General features: G+C 48.6%; 1 protein-coding gene across 1 annotated transcript in view; it reads right to left on the minus strand.

Annotated features, from left to right (window-relative positions):
• Positions 1-24631, minus strand: part of Plxna4 (plexin A4) — a 450775-nt gene that overhangs the window by 27064 nt on the left and 399080 nt on the right. The window contains exons 14-22 of the mRNA XM_059257015.1: positions 22808-22925; positions 18947-19083; positions 17721-17885; positions 15157-15250; positions 14524-14763; positions 13871-14017; positions 13047-13281; positions 9040-9182; positions 1480-1748 (exon numbers count right to left, since the gene is read on the minus strand). Coding sequence (XP_059112998.1) covers positions 1480-1748; positions 9040-9182; positions 13047-13281; positions 13871-14017; positions 14524-14763; positions 15157-15250; positions 17721-17885; positions 18947-19083; positions 22808-22925 — 1548 coding nt within the window. The remainder of the gene's footprint in view (positions 1-1479; positions 1749-9039; positions 9183-13046; positions 13282-13870; positions 14018-14523; positions 14764-15156; positions 15251-17720; positions 17886-18946; positions 19084-22807; positions 22926-24631) is intronic.

Raw genomic sequence — 24631 nt, forward strand, 5'->3', positions numbered from 1 at the left:
AGAAAACAAGGAGAGGAGACAGAGACCCAGAGTAAGACCATGAGACCATGCCAGGAAATTGTCAGTGGGAGTGCTGGCAGGCAGCGGCAACCCTAGAATTATGCCAGTGGGTGGCTACAAGGCGAAAGTAAAACAAAAATCAAAATTATCTACCTTGTCGTTAGCAGAGCTGTGGGATTCTCCTTGGCACTGTACCCTTTTGCAGCTGTGCAGGCAAATGTGTACCCCTCCCCGCCCCCCCCCCCCCCAAGAAGCCTAAAGCGAGCTATTTAGAAAGCTAAGTCTATCTATCTGCCAGACAGGGTAAGCACCACTGAGGCCTGGAGTCTGACCCAGAGACCGCAGGGCAAAGGGTCGGGAAGACAGGATGGAGCAGTCTGGGCAGAGAGCTGGATGTAGTGGTTTCCATGGTGTTTTCTAACTGCAGCTGCACCGTGGCTGGGCATTGGAATAACAGCTGAGAAGAGAAATGGGCACCCTTCAGATGGATGCCCATACAGAATGGGAGTCCTGTGTTTTCTAACCAAGCCAAAATCACAGGGTAGGAATGGCTGACACTTGTCTAGCCTGGTGGGTTTTAGAAACATGTGGCAGCTTGAAGAGTGTGTTATGGTTCAAATGAGATGTTTTCCACAGGTTCATGTGTTTGAACACTGGGTCCCCAGCTGGTGGTGACACTGTTTTTTTTTGTTTGTTTGTTTGTTTGTTTGTTTGTTTTTGGAGGGGTCATGGAACCTATAAGAGGTGGGACCTTGCTGGCAGAAGGCCACTGGCCACACAGCCACCATTACCTTGATCCTCACCATGATGCACTGAATCTCCCCAAACCATGACCCCCAATAAACCATTCCGGTTCGAATTTGCTTGATCAGGTGTTTGGTCACAGTGATGAGAGACCTAACAGCATCTAACTTTGTCCAGCAGGGTCAGGACCTGCTGTCCATCAGGGAAACTGGAGCCTATGGCCGGGCTGCACTGAGTCAGTTGTCCCCAAAGACTTTCACTTCCTGTTTCTCAAACTGTAACACGCATTCAAGTTACTTGGTTCCCTGTTAAACTGTAGATTCTCATCAGGTCTGGGAGGGCCCTGAGTGGCTTTATTTCTGTAGTCTTGTATGCTGCTCTTGTTGCTGGCCCATGGACAGCCTGAAGTCTTTTTCTACTTCTAGTCCTGGCCGAAATGAGGCCAGGTCATGGCCTAACTGACCTCTGACACAGAACTATAGGAGAACATGACATAATTCAGGGAGCAGAAGGGCAGGGGTATAATGGAAAGCAGATATATGGTGAGCTGGGCTGTAGGCATGCAGGTAATGGGTGGGCCTGGCCTCCCGCAGGTCAGTGTTTCATTTTTGGGAGGCATAGCTGATCCCTCTGCAGCCTGCCTGGTGTGCATGAAGGACTCCAGGAGCCATACACAAGGGTTGGGCTGGGGTAAGGGTACTCTGACCCCTGCTGGCCACTGTGGGCCTCTCTTACCTCCTGAGCAGTAACTTGGGGTGGTTCTTGCTCTCCAGGTTCTTATCAATGAGGTCAGCCAGTAGCTGCTTCAGCACATCAGTGGCGTACTCTAGCTTGCTCTGAAGTACCGTCATGATGAGAGAGGCCACGTTACCTCGGTCACGCATGGAAAAGCTGCGCTGAGACTCAAGAGTGCGGATGAAAGATAACAGGAACACCTTGTTGTTGATGAGCTGTGCGAAGAGCTTCAGGCCTTTCTCCACACGCTCCTGCCGGTAGCCTGGGACCTGTGGGGAGATTTGGGGTCCTAGCATGAGCTTCTGGGTGCCCCACTTACTGCTTCACAGAATAGGCTCCAACTCCCTCTATTCTAGGCACAGTTGATCTGGCTAACACTACCATGTCCTTCTCAGGTGTCAGGCATGGGGCCTAGTATCTTTTCAACCCCCATCACAGCCCACAAAGTAGAGAAGTAGCTACAGTTTTGAGACATAGCCACTAATACCAGGAGAATTAGCCACAGTTCCCAAGAAGTAGCAATGAGATTTGAACCCACCTGTGCTAGACTCTAGAACCTCAGCTCTTCCCTGATGGTGATACAGAGCCAATGAAGGGCCTATGCCCTAGACTACCTCCTAACTCTCTGGAGCTCTAAAAGACCAGAACTGCTGTGGTTTGTGTCCTGCCTGAGGGATTACCAGGCCTGGGCTCCCAGCTAACCTAACATCCACCTGCTGGGGATGTCTTTCTGTATGCTGTGAATGTGTTGCTCTGATTGATTGATTGATTGATTGATTGATTGATTGATTGATAAATAAAACACTGATTGGCCAGTAGCCAGGCAGGAAGTATAGTATAGGCAAGATAAGCAGAGAGGAGAATTCTGGGAAGTGAAAGGCTGAGTCAGGAGATGCTGCCAGCCACCGCTGCCACCATGAGAAGTAAGATGTAAAGTACCAGTAAGCCATAAGCCACATGGCAACTTATAGATTAATAGAAATGAGTTAATTTAAGATATAAGAACTAGATAGCAAGAAGTCTGCCATGGCCATACAGTTTATAAGTAATATAAGTCTCTGTGTGTTTACTTGTATTTGAGTGGCTGCAGGAGCCAGGTGAGCTGGAGAAAACTCCAGCTACACCCACCCCTTCCTTCTCCATCCCCAAAGGTCCTGTGGTCAAACAATCAAGATGACTGGATTCCCCCTGGACTCTGCTACCACCACAGTCTGTGTGTCAGTTAAGGTTTCAGTTGCTGTGAAGAGACACCATGACCACAGCAATTCTCACAAAGGAAAACACTTAAGTAGGTGGCATACAGTTTCAGAGGTTTAGGCCATGATCATCATGGCAGGACATGGTGGCATACAGGCAGGCATGGTGCTGGAGAAGGAGCTGAGATTGGAGATGGAGCTACATCTTGATCCCACAGGCAATAGGAAGTGGTCTGAGTGTCACACTGAGCAAAGCTTGAGCAAAGGAGACCTCAAAGGCCATCTGCACAGTGACACACTTCCTCCAACAAGGCCACACTTATTCCAGCAAAATAATATCTCCTAATAATGCTACTCTCTATGAGCTTATGGGGGGCCAATTACATTCAAACTACCACATTCTGTAAGCCTGTACAAGTTCACTTATCTCTTAGGGACCTCAACTGACCTACTGTAGAAAAGGAAGAGACAGGCCTCTACAAAGCACCCTGGTATTCTCTACCCAGGGGAAGAGAAAGGAGGTGACTCTTCCTTTTTCCCTGAAGGGTAGGGTGTTTGGGAAATCCCCAGGAGGGTACAATCATCTTGAGAGATACTTGTTGGCCACACTTAGCTGAGCATGGAAGACAGTCCCTGGGATGTCCAGAAAGAGGCACAGAACCCCTGTTTAGAGGAACCTCAGGCTGATGTCTCCCAGATGCCCAGCAGCAATGGAATGGATGGATGCTCCATAGCCCTGAGAAGGAATGACCTACTACTAGCCATGGCAAAGTGACAAATGCTGTGAACACACTGAATGAAAAGGACAGACACTTGAGTGGGCTCACTCTTCACACAGCATCATTTAAACACAGGAGCAATAACTCAATGGTAATCAGAAAGTGGTTTTCTTGGGCAGTAGGGAGGGGCACCCAGATGCCTAGAGACCTGGTACTGCTCTGCCTCTTGACCTGAACAGTGGCTTGATGGGTGGGACAGGAGGGCTCTCTTGGGAACCTGTCAATCACTGTGCTGTGCAGTGATGTATGTGTGTTGCTCTGCATGTTTGCTTCTGAGAAAACCAATGAACTCCTAGGAATGTAGCCACAGGCTTTGTCCTCATAGGGATCCTTCTTGGAACACTGAGCAGCTCTTGTCTCCTTGAGTGCATGGAGGTCCTAGGGTATGGCGAGGCAGGAGGTGAGGCAGAGATGCCAAGCGAGCAACTTAAGGCCTATGTCCTAACCCCTCAGGTCTTTGAGAAGGACTGTCCTGTATGGCAAAGTACAGAACACAGCTTCAGAGTTGGTCAAGCTTAAGTTAAATTCTGTCACTGTCACTCACTAGTTGTCAATGTCTTCACCAGAAAAGCATATTAGTTCTTTCAACAGCTCATTCTATACCAAATCCTGTTTGGACTTGTTTGGATATATTGGCCAATTTAATCCACACAACGCTCTAGGGTGCGGGTTCTGTTAGGACCACTGGACAGCATGAGGACATCTTCCTCAGGTTTCCAAGACAGAAGCCTCCAAGCTAGGCCATGACCCAGGCAATCAGTACTATGTCCTACCCTGCCCAGGAGCCATTGCTTGGGTTCAGACAGCTCATGAGAACCCTGTTGCACTGAGTACCACACACAGCTGAGTCACAAAGGGCAGGGATTTTACCCTGCTGTGCTCCCAAGTTTCAACTAGCAAGGGCTGGCGGAGGCAGACAGAGATGGCCTGTTGGCTCCAGGTCACAGAAGATGGCAGAAACAGTCATTGTCCCCATGACTCAGAAGCCTTTGTGTTCTGGATTCAGGCACAGGCAGCATGATGGTGTCAGCTAGAGGCCAGTTCCAAGACCCCACCTCCTCTGCAGAGGGCACACTGGGCCTCCGTCTACTCTGCATCGAAGAGGTCTTAAGCAAGCTCTCCTGGTAGCAGGGCATTCTAGGGGTTCTGGAGTCTCAGAGGAAGCTGGTCTGCTTCCAAAGCAAGTCCTCTGTCTTTCCTCTGGCTGCAGTGCTAGTGCTTGGAAGGCCGGAGAATGACAGAGCCAAGAGGGTACAGTGGGTACCAGCCAGGACACCCTGGCAGCTCATCTGTCCCTCATCATAGCCCCACCCCTGAGTCCCTCGTTGTCACAAGAGGGTCCAGCCTTGGCTTACCTTATGCCTGGTTCCTTTGGTTCCCCAATCCATGGCGGACTGATGCAGTACTGGCAATGGAGACATGGTAGCCTCACTCTGCCATAGGTCAGATATTCATCTACCACCTGTCTGCTTCCTCCTGACTTTTCCCCAAACCTGTGACTGCCCCCTCACACACATGAACATGCTTTACTTCTTCCCTTTTCACCGTCCCTCAGAATGACTCCTCTGCTACTTAAACCAACTATAACAGATAATACTATTTACCAGGCACTGTGTGCAATGCACATTATGTGCGTTCTTAATGATATTACATAGGACAGTTTCTCAGAGAAATTACCACACTTGTCCCCAGGCCACCCTACTTCTAAAGGGTAGTGCTAGATTTTCAAACCCAAACTCCCTGCTTACCACCATGTCTGCCCTTTTGCTGGACTCAGGAGCTGTCTGAAAGCTAACACAGGCTTCTCCCTGTAGCCTTCCCAGACACACCCTCCCAGCTGCTCAGGCTGTCTGTCAAAGGGAGTGATGGCCACGAGCAGGTTTGGCAGTGCAGCATATAGAGAGGACACTGTGACAGCTCCATGGCACCCTACTCCATGAAGACTCACTCTGAACCTACTGTGTGGGTTTCTCTTGCACCTTAAAAAATTCACATGCCTGTGGCCAGCAAGCACCTGGGGCCCAGGGCAGGACAGTTTGGGCCAACTTCCTGCAGGAAAGGTACCATGGTCAGCAGCCTAGGCTCTGGAATCAGAGAACACAGGAACTGTGTGTGGAAGAGAGCTCCAACCCCTCCAGAGTCTACTGCCTCATCTATAAAATGAGACTATGAGGGTCTATGTCATAATGTTTTATGAACACTAAATAAGATGATGCACATGAAGTACTTGGCATGCAGCATGTGCACAGGATCAGCAGCTGTTTTACTCCCTGCCTCGGCACATCCTGGGCTGCTGCGTTCTGGTCTCTGTGTGCCAGGAGTTTCTAGATATCTAACACACATCGGTCTCTGTCCTGGTGCTGGTGGCGGACATTTTCTTTCCGTTTGATAGAGAGTGGAGATGGAAGCGAAGTATCTTGGAAAAGGGTATCCTGACCACCATTTCATACTTTGCCACCCCCTCCCCATCCCTGGCCAGTAACTCTGAAACCAAATATTCTTTATTACCCAGATGGTTCTCCACTTTAGTTGAATTCTGTGCCTATAAAACTGGATTGTAAATTTTAATTGTAACCCAATAGGTTAGAATTTGGGAGCCAGTGATGGGTCAAAACCAGTAGTATGTGGCTGGCAGCTCTTTGTGTTTTTAAAGTACTGCTATATGACTGGGGCCAGGAAAGTCTCTTCTTCAAATGCCCCCACTTGCCCTATGTGGCCTAGTGACCTACCAAAGCAAGAGGACATGCTCCCTTCACACCTTCTGCTGTGATCATATGTCCCATGAAGATGAAAGGTTAGGGAAACCCTGCTTTCACAGATGGGGTATCTCCACACCCATTGATGTAGATTTTCTTCTATGTACAGAATTTAATGTTGAATATATTAAAATAACAAATCTGGCATGGTTTGGGGAGGTTAGATTTACTGGAAATGTATTCATACTGTGAATTGTGCTCTGATGGTTAAAATGAGAAGCTTGTCAAGCATTCCATATTAACAGTGGATGTAGAAAATTTTTTCAGATGGATAAAATGTATACGGTACAGATGTAAAGTTTTCTATGTAAAAAATTCTGTACAACTTTCTGTACAATATTGATTCTCATCTTGCATATCTAATCAGGTTATAGGTCAATAAAGTTTTTGAATTATAAAAAAAGGAGGAACTTTCCAAACCAACAAATAATAGTCTAATAGACCACATAAGGTCCACAACCCTAGGCTAAGGTAGGCGCATGGTATAGTTTGATTTCTGGGCCCAATTTTGACATGGGATTAGAAAATCCCATTTAAAAGTTGCATCCTCATGTAGACTTGGGATTTTAAACTAGCAAAATGAGGAAAATAACTCTCTATACACATCCTGGTTGAATTCTTAGGTTATGCCCTCTGATGCCCACAGACAGGATATCACTCTTCTTGCTAGGACTGCTGTCTTCTCTAGTACAGACAGACAGACATTCTTTCACTCAGATGTTTCCTGCACTGATACTCTATACCAGGGTCCCTACCTTGTGGGAAGTCAGATCATAACAGTGAGGCACATAGTCTATACATCGACAACACACTCGGGCACATGGACAGTGACCTGTCTGCCAGCCACCCCAACTTCTCTGAACTAGGAACTCTCAAGCTCTTTTATGTCCTGAGAAGTCTGGTGTCTGGGGGCAAATTAAAGTGAGGCTGAGGAAAGATGAAAGACAAGGGAAAGAGTAGGAAGGGGGAGGGGCAACGATGATGAGTCCAAACAAGGCGATCGATGGACAGAATGAGTGTCCTGAGATACTAGTATCTTTGTACATAAATATATGACACATGTATAAACACACACACACACACACACACACACACACAAACAGTTACACACATATTGAGAGAGACTAGAGGTTCATGGCCAGGGAAAATGTGGAGCCATTGCCTATAGTCTCTGAAAGTGCTTAGTAGTGTCTATCAGTCAGAGTGAAAATGAGAGCATCTCTAAGACAGAAATATTCATAATATGCATTTTCTCATTACAAAATTACACACATAAACACACATGCATGTGTATGTATACACACATACACACACATACACACATACACATGCATGCATACATGTCTGCATCATCAATAAGCAAGTATGGAGAAATACAGGTATTATAAGCATTGCTGTGGATGAGCGGTAAGTGCTGCCATGGTACACAGCCTGCTGCAACCAACGAGACCCCAAGTGGACACTCCTTCCAACATCAGCATCTACAACACTGAGCAAAGGGTCTCTTTTCAATGTGTGGACAATCCTGAGTTGCATCGTATTTTCCATTGTTGCTTCATTTGTGTATTCTGCTTCTTCCAGATAGGCAAGCAGAGCTGAAGGGCACCCAGAGAGAGTTCTGGTTATAGGCTTGCAGCCAGAAGAAAACATGAAGTCTAGCAGCCTTGATTATTCTACTTCTGACTCTGTCCCCAGCAGCTGTGTGTACTAGCCACTCACTGGGTTTCTCTGCCCTCTTTCTTTGCTCACCTGTAAAATGGGTTCACCTCATCCTGGGAAGGTAGATGGCTGAATGCATAAAAAGTACTTAAATGTGAGTAGGAATTTTAATGTCTCACAACTTCTAATGATCATCCCTCAGGATTCTTATTTTCCTCCATTTTCCTCATTCATCATTTTTCACTTTTCTCTGGTGTTTATCTTGGTAAGCCATTCTAAAGTCCTTTTGGAAGAGAGTGTAATATGAATATATGCATAAGTGAGCTGGTGTGCTAGACAGTAAATGGGAGGTTGGGGGTCCCTGATAGCAGTACAACAGTGAAGTATTTATCACCTCCACTTCCACCTTGTATATCACTTGTCTTTCCCAAGGAAGCATCACGTGGTAAAATCCCTTATACATTTATTGAACACCAATTAATTAGCAAAATCCTTTATACTGTGGTTTACTAAAAACCTAAGTCTGTAAACTGCCCATGTTTATCTGGCATAATTTTTGGTTGTGTATACACTGGATTGGTTTGAATGAGAATGGCTCACATAGGCTCATATATTTAAATGTGTGGTCCCCAGTTGGTGGCACTGTTCAGAAAGAATTAAGAGGTATGACAGTGTGGGTGGGCTTAGTGGTTTCAAAAGCCTGTGCCAGATCCCAGTTAGATCTCTCTGTTTCATGGTTGTTGCCTTAAGATGTAAGCTCTCAGCTAATGCTTTAGCACCTTGCCTGCCTGCTTGCTGCCATGACACCATGATGGTCATGGACTCACCTTCTGAAATGGTAAGTCCCAATAAACGCTTTCTTCTATTAGTCATCTTGGTCATGGTGTCTTATCACTCAATAGAAAAGTATCTAAGATATACATGTATAGTTTTTCTTGGAAGAGGGTTCTCTCTACCCATTCAATCCTGTAAGACCCCAAAGCCCTACTAAAACCTGTGCTCTGAGGCTCCCTGTTTTGGCCCCATCTCTACCAGGGAACTGGCTGGTGTTTACAAGCTGGGACCACAGGCAAGATGTGCTGTCTCCCTGGCCTCAGCTTTCTCACTTCTGAATCAGGATGCTGGGCTTCCTGCTATAACATCAGCATAGGGATGGGTACTGATTCTTACCTCAAGGTCCCGTAGCACAGGATGGTCTTCAATCCCTGGGAAGAGCACCCGCATGGTGTAGGTCCTGTAGTCCAGGAAGGGTATCCCAGCTCCATCCAGGTCACTGGTAAGCTCATGAATATCTGTCTGCAGCTCTGCAAAAGCTAGCACAAAGGGAAGTCTGTGAGCGGCCTGGGATGACAGATTACTAGGTAATGTGCTTGCCTTGTAAATATGAAGACCTGAGTTTGAGCCCTACAACTCTGGTTTAAAAAAAAAAAATCCCTGGGCATGGTGGCACACACCTTTAATCCTATCATTCAGGCCAGACAGGAGGCTCCTGGTGCTCACCAGCATGGTTTAAAATACAAGGTGGACAGAAGCCTGTGAGATGCTGGCTGGGGCCCAGCCTAAGAGTTACCTCTCTGAGAATGTTGAGAACCCTCACCCAGGTCCCTGAGGTGTGATCTGTGGACCTGTGCATGAAAGAATGATGGACCTAGATGGCATTAGCATGGGAGAAAGCTGATCTGGGGCCTCATGTCTTTCAAACAGCAGAGGGATGGGAAGGCTACCCTCGGACCTGTAATGCCATTGGAGTCAAAAGAGAAAGGGCTTCGGTTTGTAAAGCATGTTGGAAAGGGAACTGTAAAAGGGCAGGAGGGCAGAGGGACAGAACAGAGAGATGAGCTTATGCCTAGAGATGCACTTTGAACTGGGTTTTCTTAGCAAAGTCAAGAACAATTTGTTTCCAATAAAAAAAGCGTTTGAGCATCCAATTCTGGATCACGTAGTTCTCACAACTCAAACAAGCCTCGGGCAGAAGGCCTGCTACTCTAACCAATTTCTTCTGCACAGACATGAAGGGGGGCACCTTTGTGCTTCTTGCCTCAATGCAGTGCTATCTGGTGGTGGGTTATAATTGCATGTAGGCACTGTTGTCTGTGAGAGCAGCTCAGGCCTCCAGATGGATACAGTCGCAAGGCCCCAGCTGGCCCCTAGGAAAATCTGGCATGTGACAGAGCCCAGAGCCAAAGCTGTCATACTCCATCCTGGCACAATGCCCCCTGAGGCCATCCTCTGCCTCCTCAGAGCTGCAGCTGCTAGTCCTGCTAAGCTGTGGCATTTTCCTTGGTGCATGCTCTCCCCATATCTGCATGCATGCATGCATGCACATACATGCACACACATGAACAGATTGTATTGACACACACTGACAAAGAACAAGTTATGGTTGTTGCCTAACCAATGTTTATTTTCATTTATATAAACTTAAGACCAGAAAAAAAAGAGAAGTTGGGGGGTTCAGATGGGATTCACAAGCTCAAAGGGCTCTAGGGACATCAAAGAGCAAGCCTAGTGCCCAATGGGATACGATGACATGTAAACATGACACAAGTACCCTGAACTGCACACAGGGTCCTACATTGTCCTTTCTGGTGACTATGGGAGAACTGACGTGGGGTCTGTAGGTTTCCATGAGTCTTGATGCCAGGAGAGCCCCGAGGCTCGCTGGTAAGACTAGGGGGCTAAGTTGGACACTAGCAGACCTGCAACCTCTTCTGGTGCTCCCTTCCTAGCGGCCCTGCTCCCCTGTTCTGTTACATGGAGGCTGGAGTTCTTGTCATGCAGTGACACCAGAGGCAGAGGCCCTAATGCTTCTGAACACACTCTGGTGCATGTGAGCAACTGTGTGTGCATAAAGGAAGCCAGGAGGCCTCTCTGACATGCACTGTCACCAAAGCCTAACAAACATATACTGATGGTTGATCTTCTTCGTAGCTAGCTTGAGTGGACTGAGACGTGCCTGGGAGATTAGTGTAATTTATCTCTGGGTGTGTCTGTAAGGGTCTTTTCAGAAACAACTAGATAGTAATTTTCAGTGGATTGACTCATCCTTTGATGGATTTGTAATATGACGGTGCTGTTGGGAGGGCTTCAATTTATGGAAGGTGGGGCTTGGGATCACTGGACACTAGTGAGGAGCTGTCCTTGGGACTGTATCTCGCCATGGCCCCTTTCTGTGTCTGCTCTTCTTTGCTTCCTGACAGCTGTCAGTTGAGCACTCCACCATGCTCCCCCTACTCCATGATGGTTGAACCCTCTGAAAATATGAGAGAAGAAACCCTTCCTCCTTAAAGTTGGTTCTGTTGGGTTATTCGATCACAGTACTGTAAACTGACCAACACACTTGTGCATATCCGGAGTAAAGAACACATACCTGTATCCCTTGGATTGGAGAGGTATGCATGAGCAGGAGTGGGGTACACAGGTGTGAGTGTGCGCCTGTTTTAACTTGTATAAGAGCATGCAAGCATGTCAGTGAGGATGCAGAGTGGGACTCTGTGTTTGCACGTGTGTGTGCCAATATATCCAAAGCTCAGGTCTGGCCTGATGTTTTCTAGTGTAGGCATGGGTAACTTCCTGGCTGACAATGAAATCTCCACACAAACCTTGCCCTGGGCTTGAGCTGCCTCATGAACATGCAGAAGTTGCCTTGGCATCCTGGAAAGTGCCTCCATGGTCAACCCTGCATGTCCTTTGCTACAAGATGCCTGCTTCCATCCCAGCAGCATAAGTGTCCCCAGCCAGAAGCCATGGTCCCCATGGGACTCCATGGGTTTCTGCCTGCTGAGCCTTTTCTTCCTCAGGGAGCTTCTAGAGGAGCCTGGCATCCCCCCCCTCCCCCTGCCACCGCCACCTCCTCCTCCTGATTGGACTGCTCTGCTGGCCAGGAGGAAAAGGAGGGAGTCAGGTTTGATGGGTCTGCAGTTTCCTTTAAGCCTCCAACATTCAAAGCCTCACGCCTGCCACACATAAAAGAGATTCTAATCACTACACCTAATTAGAGGGAAGAGTACATTGCAGAGAAAAAAATTAAGCAGTGTAAATATAATAAAAGGCAGTAATTAACAGTCCCACAAGGCAGATGCCAGGAAGACAGCTGAAGGATGAGGAGATGGGATGGAGCCTTGTCCCCATGAAAGAGGCGGAGCTTCCCCAGGGGGAACCTGCGTGATGCTGGAGCCCAGGTACAGGGCTGGATTAACACTGGGTGCATATTACCCACTGAGAAATAGCTCAGCTCCTTCCTCCCAGGGTGGGCTTACAGAAGGATGTCCCAGGGTTATGTGAGTCTGCCAGCTAAGCTGCCTTCTTGGGTTTGACACTGCTGATCTCCCTTCATGGTGGCTCATGTACATTTTTCAAATACAAGCTGTGAAACGCACTTCCTTTGAAATCACAGATCAACCCTACAGAATTCCCTTTCTGCTGGTAGAAGAGAACTGAGGATTGCTTGCTTGTTTCATGGGGAGACACCCCCAGGTCCTCCCTGGAGGAGACTGTGGCCACCCCACCCCCCACCAGAGTTCTGAATCTGGATACTGTTCTTGGTGTATAAAGGATCTCAGGAACATGTCTGGAAGGAGTAGAGAGAAAACCAGAGGTGGATTGCTAGACAGGGCTTTGCTCTGGGACCCCAGCTAAGCTCTGAAACTGGCAGAAAGGTTCTGCTGGTAGAATGCCCAGTCTGTGAGGCCACGCATTGCATCCCAGCTTGCTGGCCTGTAAATAGGAGGCACACACACATACAGCACCCCCCACCCACATACTCACACAAGTGCATACATGTATACACACAATCTCCAGCACTGCCTGCTGTAGTCTAGCTTGCTGGCCTGTACATGAAAGACACAAACACACATGTGTACATTTGCATCCACTGCAGCCCCACCTGTTGGCTAATGCACTTACAAACACAAATATAAATACATACACACACACACACACACACACACACACACACACACAACCTTCAGCACTGACAGATGCTGCACAGTCTGGTTGGCATTGTAAAGAGGCACGTATGTGTATAGACATATATACATTGACTTACATGTGTTTACATGCATATACAACCTCTAACACTACCCACTGCTACCCAGCCTGCATGTTTGTATATGATAAGCACACATGCGTACACACACAGACTCCACACCAGGCACCAGCGCCTGAACACTCAGTACCTTCCTTGCACTCCAGGGCCACACGGGACTCGAGGTTGTCCATCTGCATCTGGAGACGCTTCAGAGTGAGGTCACTTTCCCGGGACTTGCGTTTGTAGGCGATGAGCACCGCCACAATGAAGATGATGAGGAGACCACCAGCCACCGCAATGCTGACGATGGCGGGCAGGCTGAGTGGGCTGTCCGGGGCAATGTACACCATGCCAGGGGAATACTCCATGCCACCCACCCGTGCCTGTGGACACAGAGAAGAGAGGGAGGGTAGCAGAGCAGACTGGGGAAGAGTTCTAAGTCAGAAGGAGAATGTGCTTGCCAGTGAGATGCATCCCCCGACCAGAAAAAATAGAAGAGAGAGTATGGACAGCAGAGACCACCCTTCAACCAGAAAATGCATCCATCCTCTCATGTGGGAGGACACAGTCATCGTATGGAAACAGCTCACAACTGTACTGTAAACACAGCGACCTAGCACCAACATCTAAGACTCACCCTGCCATGCGAGATGGAAACTAAGACATAGAAGTCGCATCAAGGACCACCCTACATCAGCGATGATCCTCGTCTTAAAGGCCCTCTTGGTCCTAACAGACAACTGATTATCACGCCATTTGATGTTCTGCCCTTGCTGTACCCGCCAGGACAGAGGGGGTGACAATACACAAGAGGTTGACTAGTGGGATGGGAAGACGGAAACCGGTCTGGGGTGAGCTGGGAGGAAAGCTCACAGTGGACAGAAGTCTCTAGAAGCCTAGCTGTAGCTGAGCCACTCTCCCCCAGCACCCCTCATGCCTGGTCCACACACAGTGAGATCCCAGCAGCCTCACCATGACTTTGTGCCTGCCGATGAGGTTGGGAGACTCGCAGAGTAGCTGCACATCTGACACCGTCACGGTGCATGGCTTCTCTCCAACCAGCACGGTGTAGTTCAGCTTCACATTGCCTCCAGCCACAGGTGGGATCAGGTTCTTGCCCTGAGCAGACAGGAAAGCCCCCATTCCCAACCCCGAGTCAGGACCACAGCTGCTAGTGGCTGCCGGGGCCTCCGACCCAATGTCCCATCTTATGGAGGAACTGGGGAAGAGGCCACGATCAGCAATAAGTCCAAAGAATTGGTACATGTGTTAGATGTGGTGTCAGGAGTTCGGTCCCTAGTGCTGTAAGAGAGAATGGGACCTTTAAGATGTGGAGCTTGATGGAAGATCATGACTTCCCCACGTCTTAAAGGTCCTCTCTGGTTCTCTTGTCATATGTGCTCCTGTTATAAGGTCCTCATGAAAACCAGGACTACTACTGGTCTTTCATTTTCCAGAACAATGAGGCAAGTTAACTTTTTTCTTTATAAGTACCTAGCATCAAGCATTTTGTGACAGTAACAGAAAACAGACTAATACATTAGACATCCTAGTATCTTCTCTTCCTCCCAGTAAGAATTCAATAATTGACAATTAAAGTGTTATAAAAAGCCTATCTGGAATACCTTTAGGATGATGGGGGTGCCAGGCTTGAGCTCCAGGATTCCTGAGGGACTGAAAGCCTCAAACACAGGGTTAGGATAGTAGGTGAAGTTGGTCTTGTTGAGAATTAACAGAGACTGGACATTGTCCAGGATGAAACCAAATTCTTCAGGCCTTTCAGTAAGATCTGATTGGTGGTCAGGACCCAGGGCAAGGGCTGGAGCCTGGCAGGTCATCTCAGTAGCATTCAGGACCTCACAGATCTACAGGAGTCAGAGAAGGGGACAATGAGAAATATCTCCACACCAGGACTTCCGGTGTGCCATCTATGCTACATGGGGTTCATATGGGAGGATGATGGAGGAGGGCACCAAGTCACACTCTCGGCTACTCACAGATCCCACCCTGCAGCTGTCTCCTGTTTCTGGATTTGCCCAGTATGAATGTGGCAATGACTAGGTATTTTCTAAACTAGGTAAGAATGGTAGAGTGATAATGGAACCCCGTGGACTGTGGAGGTAATTGGTCTCTTAGGCCTATAGCCCCCAAGCTGAAAATATGGTCATATCAACTCCCCTATCCTACCATCCCAGGACTTGGAGGTATCCCATGCCATGAGTCATTGTATGTAGGCAAGGACCTGCCAATGGACTCACATTGATGTGTTCTTTCCCTCCATGCTTGGCACGGATCTGGGGGTTCTGTATGAGGTCCAGGTGAGTTCCCCAGACAGCGATAGGTGTGTTCCCACTGCCCAAAAAGAAAGAAAGGAGTGTGTGAACCACAGCCACAGGAGATGTAATGGCCATGACAACAATGGTTATCAGGGTGAGCCTCGACAATAAGGATGAGGAAGCACAGTTGTGTCCTTGGAGACAAGGAGGAAAAGCCAACTGTAATAACAAGAAAGAGTATCTCAGAAGCCCAGAGGGAGGGCAGTGGTGAGCAGATATCCATAATGTCCCTTGCTGGGCCTCTCATGGAGGCCCGGGTGACAGCTTGGCCCCTTAGTTCTCTGAGGCTTCCAGACTGGAGCTAGCTGTTTCAGTCCTGGATTCTCCTCCCCTGATCCTCTCCACTCTCAATCTTGTTCTAAAGTAAGCTCCCAGCAGAACCTCCAGTGTCGAAGCACATCTGTTTTCCATGGCAATTGTGCTACAATTTTCCTCCTTGGTGGCTTCAGTCCAGCTGAGACCTATGAAAGCCATGGCCCAGGTCCAGACACCTCTTCCAAGATTATGAGTGTGACATGCTCTGAGACTCGAGTCTCCTGAGCCCTGGAGTGACACAGGACAGAGATGAGGGGGGCTCAGGTGACTCACTTCAGTGTGACCTTTCAAAGGATGCTATGTTCTGTGCCCGGGAAAGCTGAGAAGCTGGTGGGGAGGGTGGGAAGCCCTGTTCTTGGCTATGTCCTACTTGGACTAGAGTGAGCAATGACCTGATTGTTAGTCAAGCAAGTGTCATTGGCAAACATCCTGCTGTCCAAAGCAGGGCTTTGTAGGTAAATTACTTCTAAACTTAGCGGCTATGATTCTTTGTCACCTGTACTCACATGGGATTCTATTGCTCTATCTACTTTCCCGTCTTTGAACTTCCCATGACTTCTCTCTCATTGAGTGTATCTCTCATGCATTTATGAGCTCACATGCACGCACATACTTCCAGGGGTGCCTGCAGGATTCCTTCTACACAGAGCACAGTTCAGATGAGTTTCTGGTATCTAGCCTCTCTGTCCCCAGACTTCCCAACCACTAATTCTGCACTCAGTAGAAAAAGATCCTATCATTGTCCTCAAACAACCCAGGCACTTATAGGAAGCTCAAATCCCACACATGGTACAATGCCCACTTCATCCTCAGATTTCCTTAACTTAAGCAAAAATGCTGGCAGTCTAGAATGTGTGTCCAGCCTCCCTCATGGCACGAGTGTGTCTTGGGGCACTGCTGAGTGCCAGGAAGAAGACACCTTTATTTCTGAGACAATATGAAGGGAACTCGAATTCAATAAGGTCATGGATGCCCCAGAGTATCACTGCCTAGCTTCTTGAGTGAGACACAAAGGCCTGTGCTGTGTCACCTTTCTGAATCACCGGGCTCTGAGGCCAAGGCCTGGCATGGCTCTGAAAGGCTGTTTCCCCTCATGCCTTAGCTAAGGACAGCCAATGGCCTTTCTCATCCCAGCAGTCAGGCTGCTTCTCTCTGGTCTTCAAGCAGAGGGTGGCCAACTCTTTCTCTGAAGGGCCAGGCAGTAAATATTTCAGGCTCCACAGGCCATATGGTCTCTGTCACAATTACTCAACTCTGTGCAGTCATGAGAAAACAACTGTAGACAATACAACCAGCGAGCAGAGCCGTGTGCCAATAAAATTTTATTTATAAAAATCCAGGCAACCAGTCAGGTGTGGCCTTTGGGTCCCTGGTCTAAGGTTAGCCCCCTAGACTAGGCTTGCCCCTGCCTCAGCCCACGCAGAACATTGCTTTATTCTGTCTTCGCCAGCTTCTCCAGCCCTGGGGCCCCTCCTGGCTGGAGTTGACTGTGGGGAGCACTGAGCAGGGGATAGGTGGACAATAAGGTGATGTCAAGATCACCTGTCAGGTAAGCAACATGGACTGAACCCGTTTCTTCCCACCCCAGGTCTTCACTGTGTTCTCCAGTGCAGCCCAGAACAGCAGCTTCCCAATGATCTCCGAGGGCCTCACAGAAAGGACAGCCTCTGTGGAGCCTTCTCATCCTGATATGTCCTCCAGGCTTGGAAAAGCGGACATGGTCAGGTGCCTGCAGCTCCATCTCTGAAGGGAGGCACTATACTCCTACACCCTAAGGGTCCTGCAGTCTCTCAGTCCCCAGGAGAATCCTCCTAAAGCTAGATGTCCAGGAAGAGCCATGGCTTGCCCCGCTGAACTACCGAAGCGCTGGACAGGGGTCTGGGCTCTCCCTAGAGCCCTGTCACATGTCCTCTTCCACCTCCTGTGTCATTTGGCTGAGTGCATTTGTGCTGGGCGCTGGGGAAGCCGCGAGGAACAGGGCCCAGGCTCTGCCTGGCTGAGTCTGTTATTTGAGAGGAACAAAGGCCAGTGGGCAGCAGGGCTGGGGAAGGGACGGCTGGGAAGAGGCCTCAGTCTCCCAGGTCACTGGTTTCTCGTGGGCTTTTGAGAGCTGAGAAAGAGAAACTGAGGCCTAGAGGCAGGGAGGAGGTTGGGGGGATGGGTCCTCCTACCTGACAATGCTCCACTCTGGCTCAATACGCACGATGGTGGGGTCCTCAACATACTGAAAGACCAGGTCCTGTCGGATCCTGGCCCTGTCCACCTGCACAGTCACCTTCATGTCCAACACCTCATCTGAGGATGTAGTGTTACAGATAATGTAGGATGGCGAGCGCCTGGAAAGGAAGGTAGAGCATGGGCTCCTAGGTATTGAGCAGTGGTCCGGGGTCAACCCCTTTCTTGGCACATCAGGTTTCACAGAAATAAGGGGTGGGCACTGTTATAGATAGAAGCTCACGAACCAAGGACAAGGGTCAACCTTTTGAAAGGCTCCTCTGAGCCTACCTTTCAAATAGGCCTGGTCTTTGGGCTGTCCTTGACCCTAGCCCCTGCTCCAATTTTAGCAAGGATCTAGCTACATAAGTCTGGCGAGGTTCCTTCCTCCACATCTCATTCCTGCCTTGCCTGAGAATCCCCTGAAGTGAGTTTGGCGGCCCCTTGCCACCTCCTCCCTGTGACTCTGAGGCCTGAGCTCTGCCTATACTTGTGGCACTGGGGTTGAGCTCTGCCTCTGTCCTCTTCTGAGTTGCAACCCTACTGCAGCAGCTTTGAGCAAAGTCACCCTCACTCCCTCACTAAGTAATGGTTTCTTGGATAGCAGTAATGCAAGACCCCCGGCTGGCCTGACTTTGAATCTGTCACGGTTCCCGATCGGTCACATTTCCCACACCACAGCATTCCTTGGATGGGCCCCCTGTGGCCCCTACTCCAGGCTCCTGGCTAAGTAAGGTATATCCCTTCGGGCTGCAGATCCAGCTAGGCAGAAGGAGGAAGGCCTCTTGCCCTTGTTGGCTCAGCCTTGGCCTTCTGGGATCTCCTGTTTAGAGCAGATGGGGTGGTCCCAAGCAGCTCCCAGCAGGAGAGGCTCTGCCCCTTGAAGGGGCATCAGCTGCTGGTTCCAAGCTGGATGCTCAGTGGAACTCCCATCCTCTGCGAAGGGTACATCCTCGGACACCAGGCTCAACTGTGGACAGCAGTGTGGCACCTCCCCACCTTCCATGGAAAACAGGGCTGGTATCTACTGTCTTGCCCCAAAGAGAGCAAGAATGAGAGCTTTTGGAGGAACTTGCAAAAGTCAGCCTGGGAAAGGGGCAGTTTCTGTTCATCTCTGTGGGAACCCACATTTCCTTCCCAGGTGGTTTACATGTCTAGACCCTCCTCTGGGCCCAGGGGTTACCTGTGGAAGAGGCATGGCTGGTTCCCGAACATCACCACCACATCACTGCCTGCATTCAAGTTGGTGCCTGTGATGGTAACCTGTGTGCCCCCAGACATGGGTCCCCGGCTGGGCTTCAGGTCTGCGAGGGTCAGAGTCTGCATAGAAAAGAAGAGGACTGAGACATGCTGGGCTAGGGGGAGGAGGCTGCGACAGGCCTTAGGCAGTGCCCCATGGTCTACTGAAGACCTGCCATCTAGAATCTACTCATGTGGCCTTGCCAAGCCATTTTGTATTCTTGTGTGAATAGAGCTTTCATCTCTACGTGAATAATAGTGGTCATGAGAGCTTCTGTGTACTGATTTTTTTTTTTTAGTGACAGCCTTTATCTCTAGTGATATAGACATATGTATGTCTATAATTATCCAGTCAGCGATTTTTAAAAGTGGCTATCATTATTTCACAGATGAGACTCAGAGGGTTTGACTAAGTTCTCTGAGGTCACATGGCTAAAAAGTACTGCAGTTGAGACCTGACTCCACAGCCCTGGTCTCCAGCCACGACTCCAAGCGACAAAGAAGGGAACCTGCCATTCCCAAAGGTCTCTTCAGGGAACCCTCCAGTGACCAGAGCATGGGGCATGGGAAGACGGTGCCCAAGAGATCTTTGAAGGCCTGTCAAGCCCCCTGCCCTGACTGGAGGTGAGGAGCGGGCTGGGTGGGGGCGGGGAGCAGAGCCCCAGACAGTAGGGGATTTGGAGTTTGCAGTTTGTGCCTTCATTAGCATTTTAATGGAAAAACTTTCCCTGGTCCCAGGTGAGAAGCCTGTATCTGCATTTAAATGAAGATTTCTCTTTCCCTTCCCCAGCTACAGTTCCTGAAAGAACTCTGTGCTGAGGCTGAACCCACTGGGTTCACAAGGCCATGGGTACTCTCCCTCAGGAGGCCTCCTTTGGGGGCCAGCAAACCCACCCACCTGCCATGTACCCAGACCCCAGAGAAGGGCACACTGATGGCATTCACCTGGAGACACTCACTGACCTTGGCTCCACGTTTCCTCAGCTAGGTTTAACATCCTGGCTTTGTGACTGAACAGCCAAGGAGAAGGGACTTTTGATATCTTGCTGTGTGACTCTGGGCAAGATAGTCAACTTCTCTGGTCACAGAATTGGGGAATTGAGCCCTAAAGCGGTTATCTCCAGGACCCATGACAGTTTTCTTGTTCAATAAACTATAATAATCAGCTATTTCCAAAGGGTGGCTCTGCCCCGCTGGCCTCCCCAGAGAGGAAACACCCAGTCTGTCTGCTGGTGCCCGGTGCCCCAGGGCCACGGGGAAGGTTCAGAGTCAAAACCTGGGAAGGACCAGAGCTTGCCTCATTGCAGTGGTGTTTTGCAGGGCCTGGCTGGAAGGGGTCTGTTCCGGGTGGGAGAGGGTGTTATGGAAACATGTTTTAGACTTGTGAGAAACTATTAATTATTCAACTCATGCTTCATAAATATTTCACGGTGGGTTTGCACGGGAAATCAAAGTCTGAATTATTTGCCAGCTCTTCACTTGGCTCCATGAACGAACAGACTAGAAGGGAGAGGGAGAAGGCGCATTCCCAGCATGGAGACCTCCTGGGACAGGGCTGGTGGCGGGCCAGGAGCACTGATCTGGGCTTTGACATTCCTCTGACTAACCTACACATCAGAGCCTGGTTTGATTTGTGGAGAGAAGCTGAAGGAAACCCAAGTTTGTCCCTGAGGCAGGAGAGTGGGGCAGAGAGTAAAGCCTGAGAGGCCTTACATGAAAGATTGCAAAATTAGTAAGGGAGAAAAACCTGTTAGCAAAGCCAAAGGCTGGAAACACCACCAACTGGGGAAGGGGGAGGGGGGATGACGACCCAAACTGTGGAGCCACCAGTACAGGCACAGAGGCACCAGGGTCTGTAGGTGACCTGTGGACCATTATAATACCAACACCCCCTTCCCCCATCTGTGGAGATTTGAGCCCCTGAGATACATGAAACTGGATGGAGAATTAAAGGTAACAGAGCAGGTGTGAAAAAGCCCAAATGACCCCCCAAAGCCTGTGAAATGAGACATAAAAGCCACACAGTGGGCTCCAGGCTAAGCTTGTAAACTTTCTCCCTGCCCCAGACAGCTTCCGCCCTTGGAAGCGTATCATTTTCTAATAAACCTGCTTCTGCGGCTATCCACATCTGTCCAATCCTTGGTTCCAGGACATAAGAATCTGGAAGTCACTGTGGACGCTCACTGAACTCTACTATATCCCTAATCCTGACACCAGGAAAGTGCTCTCAGCACACCCCAGAGCACCAGAAGTCCCCAGAGGAGCCTGGGGAAAGTTATCCCAGGACCCCACAGGAGAGCTTTCAGGGTGGTGCTTAAGAAGTGTCCCCTCCGCACAAGCCACCTAGCTGAGAGGAGAGGAAGACAGTGAGAGCTCTAGGCCACTCAGAAGCATGCTTAGAAGGTGAGGCTGTCTTTTCTCCTGGCCCTGTGAGACTCATGAGGACCTCTGCTTTTCATTCCCACTGGGAAACACCTACCCTCCAAGACTCTACTCCTAAGTGAACATGGAGCGGAGGAAGAGACTGGGGTCCCCAACATCCTTCCTCCCTGAATTTCTACCCTAGAGGATGTGTGGCACCAGGCCATTTCCTTAGAAGGACCCTTCAACTAGGAAAGTGACACAGGTCATTGAGCAAGGGACCAGGGTGCTTGCCTTAACTGTAGCAGCTACTTGCGTTGTTTCTCATGGCCTCTTGGCTCCTACTGCCCTCCCCCTCCCCCCTCTTCCCCTCTCCACTCCCGTGTTTGGGTGTGAGTCCATGGGTCAGTTTTATGCTAGGAAAAACACCTGCCAGGCAAGTTCCACATGGAAATCAGAGGCCAACTTGACACACACTGCCTTTCCATTGCTTCTTCCATGAGACTTTGCCTAAATACCCCAGATTCAAGAACACCTTGCCCCACGGTAGACACAATCCTGCAGGCGTACCTGGGTTTTCCTGAGTGAGGGGAAAATGTGCCAGCTGATAAAGGGTTGTCAGTAGAAGAAAAAGGAAGAAGAACCAGGAGGGAGGGAAGGATGGAGGAAGGAGTAAAGGAGGAAGACTTCCTAACATCAGCCACACAGGCTCTTTGGAAGTTCTAAAATGGAAAAATGGAAGGCTCAAGGCCAGGAGATTTCACCCCCTTCCCCAAAGCTGTGAGCTGGGCAGGCTTCTGCAGGCCTGGAAGGTTCAGGAGGGAACTTGAGTAACTTGAGTGGTTGGGGTGAGGCCTGGGTAAGGTTATGGTAAGGAGACTGGGGAACGGAGGGATGGGTGCTGGGGGCCAGTGTGTGACTGGGGGGATAGAGGGGGCCCACAGGTGGGACTAGGTACAGGACGGTGAAAAGGAGGCTGAGAAGGTCGAGAGATGGCAATTGGTGGGCAGGAAAAGATGGCCGGCTGTTCATGATGGGATAAGGTGTAAGTGGGGGTAGGCGTCGGGTAGGGGTAGCGGTGAGGTTGGCTAACACAGAAAATGGTACTACATGAGATGGAGACTGTATGATTTCACCATACTCGTTTTACACATGAAGAAACTGAGGCATAGGAAAGTCAGTCAGCTTGTCTGAGTTTTCTTCATTAGAAAGTGGCTGAGTCTAGGCACAATTCCCAGGAGTTACTCTGCTGCTTGGCCACACAGGAGACACTGGGACCCAAGGGCCAACATTTGAATCTAGGTTTTTGAGGCACCAAGGCTATGCTCCTACTCTGTGGGGGTCCCATGAACATAGGTGGTGGGTGAAGGCCCTGCTCTGCATTGATGGCCATAAGATTTGCTGCAATCTGCACCCAGGCAGACCTTTGGCATCCAGGACTCACCATGAAATAATAGAGCTGTGAGGAGCGGGCCATGAACTCAGGTCGACACACAGCCACACAGATCTCCACGAAGCCTGCATGCTGGCTGGGCTTGGCCTCTCCCATCTCACACACGATCCTATAGGAGTAAAGGAGAGACCTCATGAGCCACAGGACCAAGGTCTAGGCCCACAGCGAGCCCAGAGAGGTAAGCTGACCTGCATGAGCTCAACAAGTGATCCAGAAGTGATCTGACCTTAGGTCCTCAAGTCTCTTCTTGGGAGCCTGCTCCCAGCATCTGGGCTGCCTCAGTGATGTATGTCTCCTCCCAGCCATTCCAAGTTCTATGCCAGGAGAAGAGATGCTTCCATGTGTGTATATGAAGGAGCGTTTGCTATAGTTACTAGTGCAGAGGGGTGTGTGTGTGTGTGTGTGTGTGTGTGTGTGTGTGTGTGTGTGTGTGTGTTCTCCATCTCACAAATGAAGAAACTAAGACTCAGAAAAGTTAGGTAACTTACCCACATATTTATATATTTAACATCATGGAATCAAATCTATGGAATCAACCAACCATAGACCAAAAATATTGCAAAGCAGATTTTATCCGTATTGAATATGTGCAGGCTACCCTTTTTCTTTTTAAAAATTATGTTTTATTTTTATTTTCTATGCGTGAGTATATGTCTGCATGTCTGTCTGTGCATGACATGCATGCCTGGCTCCCATGGAGGTGAGGCAAGGGCATGAGATCTCCTGGAACTGGAGTTATAGATGGTTTTAAGCTACCAGGTCAGTGCTGGGAACCAATTGGGGTCTTCTGCAAGAGCAGCCAGTGCCTAGACTTATTTTTTCTTATGATTCTCTGGACAAAACAATAGAATGTCTATTCATCTAGCATTTCTGTTGACTTAGATAAAAGCAATGGAGAGAGGATTTAAAGCATGGAATAGGATGCTCACAGATTGTCCACAAAGACTATACTATTTTACAGAAGTCACCTGAGCATCATAGATTTGGGTATCTTCAGATCTTAGAACCAATTCCCCATGGATACTGAGAAGATATCATTTACACACAAGCACACTCATACTTAAACCTGTGCACATATTCTATATACATGTACACAAGCATGAATATTATAGACACACATTTATGATTATGTGCAAGTTTATAAAAGATAAATGTAAATATAGCATAGCACTGTTCTAAATACCAGTTTGTATTTAGCAACATTTCATGTGTTTTCATCGAGTCTCTACATACATCTACTTCATTCTTCCTAACAGTTTTGTAATATTGTATACATGTTAAAACTACCATTTTTGTAATGATCTTCCTATTGATGGGCATATAAATATTCTGATCTTTCTCCTGCTTCAAAAACAAACAAAACAGCCAAAAAGGCAACATGCACATACCTAAACATCATGTGTTTATTAGAATAGACTTCTCAGGAAGGAATGTACTGGCAAAATAGTTTATTTACTTAACATTGATAGGGCACAATAATGTTCCCCCAAAGCTGTACCAATTTGCATTTGTATTAATGGTCCACTACTTTAGCTAAGACTAGGTAGTCACAAGCCTTTGAAAGTTTTTCCAGTCTACTACAAAAAAGATCTCGTTTAAGTCCAGTGATTGTTACAGAGGATACATATGTTCATGTGTCTTTTCTTTCCTTTTTTTTTTTACACTGCCTTCCTTTAACTTCTCTGTTAAAGACCTCTCTCTATCATGCTGACCAATCGTCCTTGGGTGAAGCCTTCTTAACTAGGCATATTAACTTTCATTTGTTGTAAATACTGCAGTTCTTTTCTTCCTGGTTGTCAGTTTGTTATCTGTCCT

The sequence above is a fragment of the Peromyscus eremicus genome, chromosome 3 (assembly GCF_949786415.1).
Source record: "Peromyscus eremicus chromosome 3, PerEre_H2_v1, whole genome shotgun sequence".
NCBI classification, from domain to species: Eukaryota; Metazoa; Chordata; class Mammalia; order Rodentia; family Cricetidae; genus Peromyscus; species Peromyscus eremicus.